This window comes from Taudactylus pleione, unplaced genomic scaffold, assembly GCF_031769625.1.
Source record: "Taudactylus pleione unplaced genomic scaffold, aTauple2 ptg000116l, whole genome shotgun sequence".
NCBI classification, from domain to species: Eukaryota; Metazoa; Chordata; class Amphibia; order Anura; family Myobatrachidae; genus Taudactylus; species Taudactylus pleione.
In genome coordinates this window covers 17,094,062-17,108,475 of record NW_028284518.1, presented here as the reverse complement: position 1 = coordinate 17,108,475, position 14,414 = coordinate 17,094,062, and the positions used below count along the sequence as shown (strand labels likewise).

At 44.8% G+C, this 14,414-nt stretch overlaps 1 protein-coding gene across 1 annotated transcript in view; it reads right to left on the bottom strand.

Moving 5' to 3' along the window:
• Nucleotides 1-14,414, bottom strand: part of PXDC1 (PX domain containing 1) — an 89,806-nt gene that overhangs the window by 15,480 nt on the left and 59,912 nt on the right. The window contains exon 4 of the mRNA XM_088471791.1: nt 5,010-5,121. Within this exon, the coding sequence (XP_088327917.1) occupies nt 5,010-5,121 (112 nt within the window). The remainder of the gene's footprint in view (nt 1-5,009; nt 5,122-14,414) is intronic.

The window sequence follows — 14,414 nt, the reverse complement described above, 5'->3', positions numbered from 1 at the left end:
GAGACCCGAAAGGCCGTTTAGAAGGCCGAAATGGTGACTCCCCCTGTAAAACGTCCATCAGGTGCTATACCATTTGGACAATAAATTCACCCACACAGGCTCCTGCGAGACCTGGGGGGGCGAAAAACAGGATACACTGGGGTACCATCAACTGTCCAGGGACCCCTGCATGTGATAAGACCACCACAGGCTGCGATAACCCCTTGGGGAAACGCAGGGGGCGTTGCCCACAAAGGCTGTAAGCATTTTAGCCAGCCGAGGGCGGTCCCCTTTTTTGTGCAGGCACAGTGACAGAAATGGGGCGTGATATATAATACAACATGCCCTCCATAAACCCTCAGCGTCTACATATCCCTCCGCTAACTGCACATGATATCAGTACATTATAGCTGGAAGAGGATATCCTCGTTCACTTTCCGACATGAGGAGTGTGAACGGAGCGTATGTGACCACCCACACAGAAAAACCACGTTTACTGTGAGGTAATAAACACCCTGCGACACCGCACCGCAAGGGCTGTAGCAGAAGCACAGGGATAGGAAAAGGGTGACAGTCAGAAATGAAAGTACAGGCAAACAGCGCTAGCATTTAAGTCACATACAATGCACAGATAACATCCTGCATTACAGGCACTGCGATCAACTACACAGACCAGAGCCTGGTAGGAAACAGTGCTGCATACACTGACCTTAATTGAAGGAGAGGTATGCGGGGGACCCGGACCGCAATGGCATCTGTATCAGCTTCCAGCAGCGTTTGCCATCCCCAGCACATGTAGTGAGAAAATGGCCACCGAGGAGCAGAGAGAAGGCAGGGCCCGGGGGAGGAGCGCTGACACAGCCCGCTCAGACCGCTGTGGAATGGCACTGTGCAGCGGGGGAGACGCCGGCTGTGAGACAGGGAAGGCATTCTCCCCTGGCGTGCTATCAACCCCTGGGACGCCGCGCTGTACCGCACATGCTGCAGCCCGCTGTCCCTGGTGGTCTAGTGGAAGGCGCAGGATCAGTACCTGGCCCCACGCGCAGCCGGTCCCCAGGGAGCCCCCTGCCTGGGGACCAAACAGGACTGTGTTACCGGCGGGTGCCCACCGCGGGACCCCGCCGCTTACCTTGTTCCCCGTGCATCCGGCCACAGTCCAGGTAGCCGGGGATCACCGCTAGCTGTGACCCCAGCTACCTACCAGCATCCCCGGATCGGTACCGGCGTTCTGGTACCGGCGGGGTGTAGGAGTGACAGCATGGACGTCAATACTGACTGTCCTATGCTGGAGCACTCTAGTTGTGCAGCCACAGCTGCGAAGAAATATTCAGGGGCCTTAAAAAGACCCCCCTCTGTACGGTGCGACTGGTCCGGCCAGGCACCTACGAAAACTGAGTGGCCTGAGGCTCGGGGGCGGGGTATAGGAGAGTGACCCCAGTGCATCCTGGGAGGCTGAAAATTTAACTCTGTGGTGCCTGGATGTCTGCCGCCATCGCCTATACCCCAAGGTATCCTGTGGATACCCTATGGACCCTGAAGTAGAAAGAATACCTTTAGCACTTACTTAAAGAGGTTATTGTCCTCTTATGTTGTGCCCCCAGTAATGTCCTTAGTAGTGCCCCTTATGCAGAGCCCCCAGTAATGCCCCAGAGCCCCCAGTAATGGCCTTAGTAGTGCCCCTTTATACAGAGCCCCCAGGAAGGCCCCTTATGCAGAGCCCCAAATAATGTCCTTAGTAGTGTGCCTTATGCAGAGCCCCCAGTAAAGCCCCTTATGCAGAGCCCCTAGTAATGTCCTTAGTAGTGCTCCTTATGCAGAGCCCCCAGTAATGCCCCTTATGTTGTGCCCCCAGTAATGTCCTTAATAGAGCTCCTTATGCAGAGCCCCCAGTAATGCCCCTTATGTTGTACCCCCAGTAATGCCCCTTATGCAGAGCCCCCAGTAATGCCCCTTTATGCAGAGCCCTCAGTAATACCCTTAGTAGTGCCCCCAATAATGCCCCTTATGCAGAGCCCCCAGTAATGCCCCTTTATGCAGAGCCCCCAGTAATGCCCTTAGTAGTGCCTCCAATAATGTCCCTTTATGTAGAGCCCCCATAATGCCCCTTATTTTGTGCCCCCAAGTACGCCCCTTATGCTGTGCCCCCTCCCAGTATAGAACACGCCCCACTCACCTGTCTGTGCAGTATTTACCTTTCTTCATGACGGCCGCCGGGCACCGCTCCAGTCCACGCCGTCCTGCGTAGAAGCTGCCACTGACTGGATCTAATTAGATCCAGATTGGCAGGCGCAGGCTCTGCTCGACGTGGGTGATGTCATGACGTCACCCGTGCGCTGGATCACTGGGAACGCTGCCTCTGAAGCGATCAGAGGCTTCTGATCGCTTCAGAGACCACTGTTGCCAGCCTGTACTGCCCGATTGGAGCTGTGCTCCGAACGTGGCAGGGATGTCGGCCGCATGCGACCCTCGGGCCGGCTATAGCTGCCCAATCGGAGCTCAGCTCCGATCGCGGCAGCGGGTCAACGTAGGGACCAGCCCAGCAAAGACCGGCCCGGGGGGCAGATTGCACCCTGCCCCCTGGCAGAGCCCACCACTGATGACTGCTAATCATCAAGGAATCCTGTTTTGCCAGTGAACAGATAACCTGGCCATGTATGTGCACATCAAGGTGCAATACACACTTCTGTATTCTTTTGCTTTGAATATTCTCAGCTTGTTTTATTGTTTGCTGTTTGGGGTTATTTAACTCCACGGAAAAAAAGCATAGCATAATAACAGTATGATAAAAGACGCATTGACTGATGCACCAGTATAGAAAAGCAAGTCTTGGCCAGCTCTATCTTTCCGTGAAATTGGGCGTTTTGGGGTAGCAACTGGGTGGCGACAATATGACCACACAGAGCCGCCCTATCATGTGGGAGTGTCATGGGCCTGTATCTAAAGCTCTGTGCAATTCTGAGGCGTGTGTACAGGGACGGAAGCCTGTTTCTGACAGAGGGCCTGATTCAGAGTTGGGAATAGAGAGAGATATCTCTCTCAACTGATCATCTTGGTGAAACCATGTTGCACTGCAGGTGTGGCAGATTTAAAATGTGCAGAGAGATTTAGATTTGGGAGGGAGGTGTCCAAACTGACATCTAAATTGTAGATAGAAAGTTCCATTTGTTTGTTTATTATTTATGTAATTTAAATTCTTTCTTATCATATTAACACTTATTGATTATCTTGACACATCTATACTTTACACTTCACTATCACCTTTCTTCCATTTTTCGTGTGATGCCCTGGGAGTGGTCCTTGGCTGGGTTCTTTTGGGCTGCTCTGCGCCTCGGACGTGAACCCGGGACGCTGGTTCACGTCCGAGGAGGAGCCTTGACGCTGGCTCGGCGCTTAATCATATATTTGCAAATGTATGCAACAAATACCTCTGAATTTCTATTATCATGTAGGATTCAAATATTTTTGCTAATATTGCTGCAGTGTGCTGGAGGGAATCTTCTTTTTTCTGTGGTTCAGTATAAACCCCGCCCTTTACAAGCACCTGAGCAATATCATTAAACTGATGTGAGCGACCACCTGAAAGGCATTAAAGGAGCCAGCATTGGGAGGATGTGCTGGTCCGTATAGTGCCATTTGGAGGTTTTTGAGGTACCTCCTAGGTGAGTCGGCTCTCAGCTTATACATGTGCTGTTATCATGCAGTACATTAATTGTAATTATATGACCCAGAGTGGGTGCCACTATTTTGTAGCAATAATTATTTTGGGGTGAGCGTTTGGGGGCGTGGGGCCCCCGAAGTGGCTCTGGCTGGGCCTTTTTCAGGGCATCACCACGTAATTCACATAGATATTTTTACATTACCTTTCCACTTGTTTGTTTATTATTTATGTAATTTTAATTCTTTCTTATTATATTAACACTTATTGATTATCTTGACAGATCTATACTTTACACTTCACTATCACCTTTCTTCCATTTTTCGTGTGATGCCCTGGGAGTGGTCCTTGGCTGGGTTCTTTTGGGCTGCTCTGCGCCTCGGACGTGAACCCCTTAATGTTAGGGACGCCGGTATAGAGGAGCCTTGACGCTGGCCCGGCGCTTAGTCATATATTTGCAAATGTATGCAACCAATACCTCTGAATTTCTATTATCATGTAGGATTCAAGTATTTTTGCTAATATTGCTGCAGTGTGCTGGAGGGAATCTTCTTTTTTCTGTGATCTAAATTGTAGAGTAATAATAAAGCTGTGCAGTATTTGTGGGCTACATGTAAACGCAGCCAGTATTTACCCTGCATGCAAAAAAAATAATTATGTATTTTACACCCCTTGCATTGCAACATGGTTTGTCCAAGTACACAGTTAAGTGCTATCTCTTTCTCTATTCCCAACTCTGATTCAGGCCCAGAGCTCTTGCACCTAGCATGTGAGTGAAGCAAGTGCAGATACTAGTGATGACAGGTATGGCAGCTGAAGTAAAATCATAGGGCACCACGGATTTCTGCTTGCATGTGCACGATCCCCTGCATTAACCCTGCGGAAACTGGTATTAGCATAAAATTGAAATCTGGCTTCCACGGCTGGCCACAGCTACAGCCACTTTGAGCCTGACTCAGAATCAGGCCCTGAAATGTGAGCTGCTGATTATGAATATTTAGATGTTTGTAGTTAGCAAATAGATTGTGGTCAGCAGCTCATGTCGCGGCACCAAACTTTACACTATCGTTCAGATTTAACATGCTGAAGAATGTGAGCAGGCTCAGATCCCCTCACCCTTTAGTATGACCACCATTATGCTATAGGTAAAGAGGAGTTCATTTTGATACTCTTATCTGGCTAGTGGACACAATTAGATATTTTATTGTAACAGGAGGCAATGATGAGTAGCTGCTTCCCCTATGCTGTGATATTAATTTGCATGCCGAAGTGAGGTTGCTGCTGAGAGCTTGAACTTGTAGACTAGAAATAAGATACTTTGGCAAGAACACACAAATAGGACAAAGTTTCATTGCTGTACGTGTAATATACTCACAAATGATCCGTTGAATCTACATCCAAGTCAGGATCTTTAACATGGGGAAGGCTGTGGTCGATGACTATTGTTTCTGTGTTGGCTAAACAAAAGCCGTTGGATCTCATAATTTCTACAACAAAAAATGAAGGAAAAGATTAAAAATACTAAGCAACAATTTGTGAGATATTTTACATATAATTTCCGTTAATACATAATATTTTCTCAGTTAATTTTGCTTCAGAAAACATATAATATTATTCATTTATAAAGTAATTGTATTGCCGAGCACAGTACAGTTGGGAAGATCATACATAGTGTGATCATACAAACATGTAACATGTACACACATGTACATGTAACATTATAAACTAGCACAAATAAAGAGAGATCCTTTCTCATAAAACATTCAGTGCCAGAACACTGAAACTGAGCAAAAACGCGAGATGATAGCCCTATGTCCTGGCACCATGCTCGCCACGGATCACCTGATTGGTGTTTTGCACATAACCTGATGTGCCGGTTAACTCGTACCTAATTGATAAACCCCTGAAAATCTTACAAATATCAAACTAAAAATAAAGGTATTTCAGTTCTATCAACATAAAAAAAATCTGAATGTACATTTACATACATTATAAAATAAGAAATAACGCTTATCTATATTCCAATATACTTATTTAATACTGCACACATTAATGGTTGCTAGACTTGGCTAGTACCAAGATTACAACATTGGAGGAGATGTATCAAACCTTCAAAGGAGGGCAGGTGGAGAAGTTGCCCAAACTGTAGCAACCAATCAGTTTCTAAATATCATTTATCTAATAAATTCTATAAAATGATAGGTAAAATCTAATTGGTTGCTATGGTGAACTTCTCCACTTGTTCTCTTGGTCTTAGATTCTAAGGGTAATCTTAGTCTGTTTATTGGAGTTTCTACTGATGCAAGATGTGCAAGATACAGTAGTGTGCAGGAATCTATAACCTGCAAACTTTTTTGTTGTAGGGAACAAGACTGCCACCTAGCAACAGCAGGTGGATGGTGAGCAAGCATCCTGATTACCACTGAAACAAGGTAAAGTGAAAAGATTTTAAAAACATAAAAACAGTTTGTTCCTTCAGTGGAGGGCGGGGCTGAGCATCTGCCCTCTGGGTTGATGGTTATGTGACAGCTCAAGCCTGCTATTAATGCAGATTTTTCAGAAGCCTACGGATGCCAATCTCAAGCCTAGACTTGGATAGTGAATGAAGGCCAGGGATAGATTATCCACTAGGCCCTAAAGGCATATGCTCCTAGGGGGGCCTGTCAACTGTTACCACCAGTGGGCAGTGGTAGTGAACAAATTTGCCTGAAATTCAATCAGGAATATACTACTTACCCCTAGTTCCCGCTGGCTGGCTCCTCCCCAGGGACCAATCAATAAAAAACATTGCACGCCTAATCAAAGATCCATCCGCCTCCTTCCTTTCCAGCTTCATACCCAGAGGCGGAACTAGAGGAGAGAATGGAGACAGCTTCCTGGACGGGTGCTCCTCTATTGACCCAACTTCCTGCATATGCTCCCAACTCAGCACCATAATTAGGATCCCCAGGGGGCACCACCATGGCCGCTCGACAGCGAGCCAATGTGTGTGTGTTTAAAAATATATTTATAGCCAGTAGGTCTTTTTCTGGGGATGGAGGGTTCCTCAAGCCAGTATCTTGTCTAGGGCCCCATTAGTCTTCATACTAATGATGATGTCGATAAAGCTATGGGAATCATAGGTTTAAGTGTTGAACAACATGTTTATTCTATCATAAATGGAAAGTTGTCAGAAAATGGCATGTGGACAACCCTGCAAGCTGCATATAGGGGTAAGGGTCTTATGAGAAGAATTAATCTGAGGCACTGTATAATACTTAATTGAGTGAATGCAGAAGTATGAATGATTATATCGATAAGATGATGTCCATATATTAGCAATTACTGTCTGTGGGAGTCCGAGTTGATGACGAGGAGGTCGCTATGGCGATGCTACAGAACTTAACGTCTGAATTTGATTTACTAGTAGTAGTTTTAGAAGCTGATACAGCCAAGTTATCAACAGAGATTGTTAGGACAAAACTGCTGCAGTTTCAAGAACGTGTACCAGTTGAATTAAATGCTGAGAAGGAATGGGTATGACTTCCCGGCAGCTGAACAGCTGCCGGTTCATATCCCGACGCCAGCAGCCCAAAGGTAGAAGATCCCGACAGGGCAGGTAAGTTCCCTATCCCTACCCCTCTCCCCCCCTAACCCTCCCTTAGTGGTGCCTAACCCTAACCTCACCCTTAGTGCCTAACCCTAACTCCCCCTTACCACCCCATAAACCTAACCCTCCCAGGGGGGTGCCTAACTCTAACCTCCCCACGGGGGTGCCAAACCCTAAGCCTCTCCCCTAGGGGTGCCTAAACCCCAATACCTTTTTGCCCTAACCCCACTATTCTCCCTAAACCTAATCCTCCTCCCCTCATGGCTAACGCTAAGGGCACCCTGGCCTTACCTTGTTCGGGCTGGCATCCTTCAGCATTCCGGCGTTGGGATTAAGATAGATGTCAGTATATTGATGCCTATCTAAGTCCCTTGTCGGGATTCGGATGTCGGTATTGAGACCTACATCCCACTGAGAATACTGCATTACACACTAAAGATGTGAATTCCAGAAAATTCAAGTATAAGTGCTTAATATGTCATAAAGTAGGACACAAAGCATCTGAATGCAAACTCAAAATGTGAATGCTATACAGACAAAGCTTTAAGTGGCACAGACAGTCACAGAAAAGATTGTTGGTATATTGACTCTGGTGCCACTAGTCATTTCAGTGACAATCAAAAATGGTTCACTACAATAAGCACATGTGATCTTATAACAGTCACAGGGATTGGAGACAAGGTAGTTACAGCCACAAAAGTTGGAACAATCACGACTCTGGTGACAGAAATATTCATGAGTCATCGAGAAAGACCAATATATGAGAGTGATTTAATAGGCAAACAAAGCTGTTGCCCCTTCCCAAAATCAGCAACTAGAGCTGAGGCACCCCTGGAATTGGTGCATACAAATGTGTGTGAAGTAAAATTGGTAAGTGGATACAGATACTTCATAACATTTGACTTCACAAGAATGCCCCAAACGATTTGGAGCACTGCGAGCAATCTCGCAGGAGCTGCCCAATCTGCACATGCGCAGAATGGGTCCTGTACATGGGCTTTCCCCCTGCTATTGGAGATATACTCAAACCATCGGATTTGCATACAACTCTGAATCAGGACCAATGCTAAAAGATGCTGACCTGAATAAATGCTTTTGGGCAGAAGCAGTGTGCCTGATTCAGAGCCGCTCGTAAGCGGCCGCTCGTTTGCTCCGAGCGATGTTCGCACATCTGCGCATGCATATGGGTCGTAATGCTCATGTGCCAACCAGTCATTGCGGTCGGAAATCGTGTGTTCGCAAAATAGTGAGTGCCTGCTAATTTGAGTGACAGGATGAGGCGTTTGTGGGTGGTAACAGGGGAAGGTGCTTGAAAACGGGGAGTGGAGATCCGAACGCAGGTGTGCCAAACGGTCAAAACGGGCGTTTTAAGGGTGTGCATAATTAACAAAGCAGCGTCATCGGCCACATCACTTGGTTGTCTCTTAGCCTGAACTGTTCGCATGATTGCAGTAGGAGAATACTACCACAAGCACTGCGAGCAGTTCAGACGCCTTTCGATGTACTCGATTAATCTAATAAATAGCGGAGATGACGTATGATGCGAACGGCTAGGGGGCGTTTTTTTTTCAAAATAGTGAGCGCATATTTCGTTAGCTCGCGCAGACATAGAGGCTTCAACAGACCGCAAAGAGCGAGCGCTCTATTTAAATATCCGGCCCCTTTTTCTGAACGAGCGAGCGCAAATAGCGTCCGGCTCTGAATCAGGCCCAGTATCTACTACCACAAATACATAGTAAATAAACTCTTTATTATTGTTGTGTATGTGAATTATCTGTTAAAAGCAGGCCAAGAACAGCTCATCTCAAATGTGACCAGCTACATGATAGTACACACATATCAACAAAAGAAAGACTTGGATCTGTCACGATTTTCATTATACCGAACTAAAGTATAGGATGTCGGTGTCCATTGAGGAAGAGGTCATAATCCAATGGGGTCTGAATCAACCATGGATCTGTAATATGAATTAGGGTTAGATTACTACCCCTGACCACAAAGGCTAAAGCTAATAATGGGGTCAGAAAGGGATCCATCAGATGCCTCTCTGGGGAGTTCTATGGTAAGAAGTCCATAGGCTTCTAAAGGATACGCCATCCATTGATCCAAGCTCCAGAAAGTTTTGTTTTCCAGAACTTAGTGCATTACGGTACATTGCAGCCCCACATAATTCTATAGGGACTGCAGTGCTGCAGGTTGCCACTTTAATGCATGTGGAGATTTCGGCAAGTTTAGACCACATATAAATTAGGGCCAGATTAAGACTGTGATAAAGATTGTGACTAAAATGTTTACAAAGTGAGCTAATGTGATATCTTGTATTATTAGTAGAGTCTCCAATAAACAAGTAGTGATAGGCAATATTTCCCAGCCTATATGTTATTGGGCATTGGTTTGAGTGGTGTAAGCTCTTACATGGTCCTGAAAACAAGATCTGTAATTATTCGAAGTCACGATGAGTGACATATAAAGAAATCTATACTACGTCACATAAGTAGCTAAAGAAAGACATATGTATTGTGAATGATGAAAGCGCATCCCCTTTAAGCACTGCAAAAAAACAAACAGAAAAATATACAATATGTTCTTTTTTTGTCTGATTCTTGTTTATAGCAAACACTATTACACTGTTCTGCAAAATAGGAGTCATTTTAAAATACTTAGGCAGAAAGCAATTTATACATAAGTATATCAGTAAGTTTGCTAGATTGTGAGAATGAATGAAAATAGCTATACTAAAAAAGCACAGACAACTTTATTATAGGATTGAATAAAGTATACATTTCAAAATCAGGTTGGGGAGCGTTCTGTTCTCTAGTAAAATCAAAACCTCATAGATGACTTTGTAGGGTTCAAACTAATTAGCCGCGAAGGGGACGAGTTGCCGTTGCAAGGCCACTGCAACTCGCCCCCCTCGTGACCTGATCCCACCCTGGATTTGCACCAACGGGGCTGCGAACAAAAATCCGTGGGTCCGGCGGTACTGTAAGTATGGCATATAGCCGCATTAACTCGTACCACGTGGGGACTCGCGTCTGATTGGATTGAGCTCATAGAGGCCTGAGGGTAAATTAAAAACAGCGTCTTTTGAAAAACAGGCTTCCATTGGGTGGTTTTCCCATCGGTGTTGAAAATACCAGATTTACTTAATGCAAAACTATTGTAAAAGATCGACACTAAACACACACTCCCATTGGAAAACCATCACCAAAACCACTGAAAAATATGAGGTGGTTGTGGCAGATAAGGTCTGATACAGAATTCTTATTTATTGATTAAGGAGACAACATGTCAGGAGGCAAAATAAATTTTAATTATATTAAAGGGCAATATTAAGTATTGTTAGTTGGTGTCGAACAAGGTTCTTATGGAGTTGCAACATTTATTGATTATTTCATGGCTATGCACTGTAAATGTTGGCCACATTATTTGATGAATATATTAGGGGAGCATTATTTAATGAATGTATTAGGGGAGCAAATTAATTAGCAATTAGATTACTAGATAAATATTATTTATTTATTAAATAAAGTTGACAATAGTAAATTACTGCTAATAGGGACAATAAAAAATGTATTTATATTGGGGGAACAATTAATATTTTACTATGTGAACATCATTTATAGTGACATGATAAGTAAATAGTTTCCTCCGTCATAAACACATCCTTAATTTGGCTCTTAATATATTTATCAAATAATATTGCCCCCATAAAGTTATTATAAGGCTTTCTTCAACCATTGTCAAAACCTAATTATTGCCCAAATAATAAATGTATGGTGCCTCCTCATCGGGTTGAGTATGGGTCCCTGACAGTCTGGATAACGCGTGTCAGAATACCGACAGCGGCATCCCGACAGTCAGAATCCCGATACCGTAGGTAAGTATACTACCACTAACCCTAACCCTCCAACCTCGGTGCCTAAACCTAACCTCTTCCCTCCCTAGTGCCTAAACCTAATCTCCCCCTTCCTACACCCTAAACCTAACCCTCCCCCTTAGTGCCTAACCCTCCCCCTAGTCCCTAACCCTAACCATCCCTTAACCCCCGATACTTACCTTTAGAATGCCGGGGGTTGGGATAATGGAGCCGATATGCTGGCGCTGTCGGGATTCCGTGGCCGGTATTTAGAACGCCTGCATCCCGCAAGCCGGGATGCAGACTACATCCCTCCTCATCTTCTGATTGGCCAGGTAGAGGCAGTTTTGTGGCTATTTCTGTGAAACTGCCAATTTAGCCATTTGTACACCCCACACAATGACAGACGTTTGAGAATCACTCACCAAACCACTGAATAATAAATCCATAAGGTCAGAACTACCAGAGATGTACAGTAGTTTAAAAAATCTTCAGTAAATTCCCCCCCAGAAGACAAAAGACAAGGGCCCTCATTCAGAGCCACTCGCTAGCGGCAGTACGCTCGTTCCGAGCGATGTTCGCACATCTGCGCATGCGTACGGTTTTTAGTACGCATGCGCGAACCAGTCAGTGCGGCCGAAAATCGTTTGTTCGCTATATAGCGAGTGCCTGCTATTTTGAGTGACAGAATGAGGCGTATGTGGGTGGTAACAGGGGAAGGTGCTTGAAAACGGGGAGTGGAAATCCGAACGCAGGCGTGCTTAAAGGTCAAAACGGGCGTTTTAAGGGAGTGCATAATTAATACATCAGCGTCATTGACCACATCACTTGGTTTTTTTTAACTCAGAACTGCTCGCAAAATAGCGGTTGAAAACACCAACCACAAGAATAGCGAGCAGTTCATACGCTGTACGATGTACTCGATTAATCTAATAAATAGCGGACATGACGTATGGTGCGTGCGGCCAGGGGGCGTTTTTATCAAATAAACGAGCGTATGTTTTGCTCGCTCGTTCAGACTTAGAGGTGTGAACAGACTGCAATTTGCGAACGGATCATTTGACTAGCCACCCCTTGTTTTTGAGCGAACGACCGCAAATAGCGAACGGCTCTGAATCAGGCCCAATGGCAGTACTACTGGTAAAATGACGCTGTCTTCACTGTGCATGAACCTGCTCATAAGAGGCCTTTTTAAAGGACTTTAAGTGCCTCCTACAATTTCTTTAAAAATAACATATGTTGCATTTATTGCATGTTAAAGCTAATAATAGTCTTCTATATTCACCTCTTTTGTCAACCTAAATGTCAGTAGTTGGAGACATTTTCTGGAACTACTAGAGACATGTATCAGATATATATGAGTACGACTGTGAATGTAAATTTCCCAAGCACTGACAGGCAAACTGCCCCCGAGAAGCTTCTTGTAATGTACTAACATGCGGGGTATTTAACATGCGGGCCCTCCAGCTGTTGTGGAATTACACATTCCAGCAGGTCCTGCCACAGTTTTTAGCAAGCCCTAATAACAAAACTGTGACCGGGGCTGCTGGGATATGTATTTACACAGCAGCTGGATGGCCACATGCTGAATACGGGATGCGGTCATAATACCGACAGCTGGGATGCCGGTGCTTAGAATGCTGGCGCCGGAATCCTGACACCTGTCAGAATCCTGGCGCCGACATCCCGACTGCCGGCACCCTGACGATAAGTACTGGGGTTAGGGTAGGCACCAGGGGGAGGGTTAGGTTTAGGGTGCAGGGGTGTGGAGGTTAGGTTTTGGAACTACGGGGGAGGTTAGTAGGCAGCAGGGAGGGAGGGTTAGGGGTAGGGAGAGGGGGAGAGTTAGGATACTGACCAACAGGTGTCGGTATCCTAACCTAGTTGGGATGCCAGGGTCAGGATTCTAACCGCCGGGATACCGAGTGCTGGTATCCCGTACCCAACCAGTTTAATCCCCTTGCTGTAGAATGTGTTAGAGAATATATTGTCAGTTTACAATACACTCCTAATTACTCTGTGATTTCCTGGACCAGATGAATGTAACTAAGAATGTGCTAGTTTCAATTGTTCTACTGCACATTACATCCCATAGCAGTAAGTAATTTACAATATGCATGGGGTTAACTGACAAGAAGCAGAAGAAAGAGCATCACATTTCTTCAGAATTGGTGGTTTCTGTAATGACTGTACATTGTAAACAGAAACAGCTCAGGCTTTACTGGTTTTATTAATACTCTTTAAATAATGTTTTCTGCCAATGAATTTATTACTATTGTAGCAAAACAATTATTCATATACCTGTCACTGCCTTTTAATTACCATTGCATTCCGAAGTCCTGAAGTTTCGTCCTTCTAAATACCAAATCCTATGTTATAGACCCTATAGTTCCAGATTTATTGAAGATGTGTGTTTAAGGAGAACTCATTTCTATTGTATTGTGATCATTTCTGTCAAAGAGAAGTATCACTAATTATAATGGCTGAATCCCTGAAACAAAGCAATGCCTTTAACATTTATCTAGATACCTTTAAAGCATTAACAACAGATATATATTTTCTTGTGATAGGATTATCATACTTACCGTATGTGCTTCTTATGTGCTTATGTTTCACTAAGTCTCTCCTGCCACCTAGTGGTAAAGCTACAGTAGCATGTAATAAAGAATTTCGTTCAGAATGCATAACATGATTATTTGAACAATTCGTATATTTTCTGTGTGATGGCTTCAGGCTGCGATGCTTTATTATCGCCTCACATTTTATATTTCATACATTTTATATTTTTTAATCCTCTGTCACTTCTTTACATGCAATATGATGCCTGATCTTTACGCTGTCTACATTGTTCTTTAAATATATACATATATATTATATATATACACGAGTGTATGTGTATATATATATATATATATTAGGGATAAGCGGGTTCGGTTCCCTGAGAACCGAACCCACCCGAACTTCGGGGATCCGGGGCGATCCGAGCCCAAGCTCGGATCTCCCTGTCTGCCCCGGATCCCTCTCCCGAGGCAAAACATCGAGATCTGCTGTCGGATCTCGAGGTTTTGCCTCGAGCGGCCATTTAAAAAAAAATGCCTTTGCCTTTAATGGGCAAAGTGCTGATTGGCTGACAGAGCCGTCTGTCACGGCTCTCAGCCAATCAGCATTATGGTGCTCATTTGCATGTAGCACGGACTCGTGAGATCCGTGCTACATGCATCTGTGTGATTGACAGTGACACAGAGCACAGATGGGTCAGTGAGACCCGTCTGTGCTGCTGTGTATTTCAATGACACAGATGCACGCACGGACCAGGAGATCCGTGCTACTTG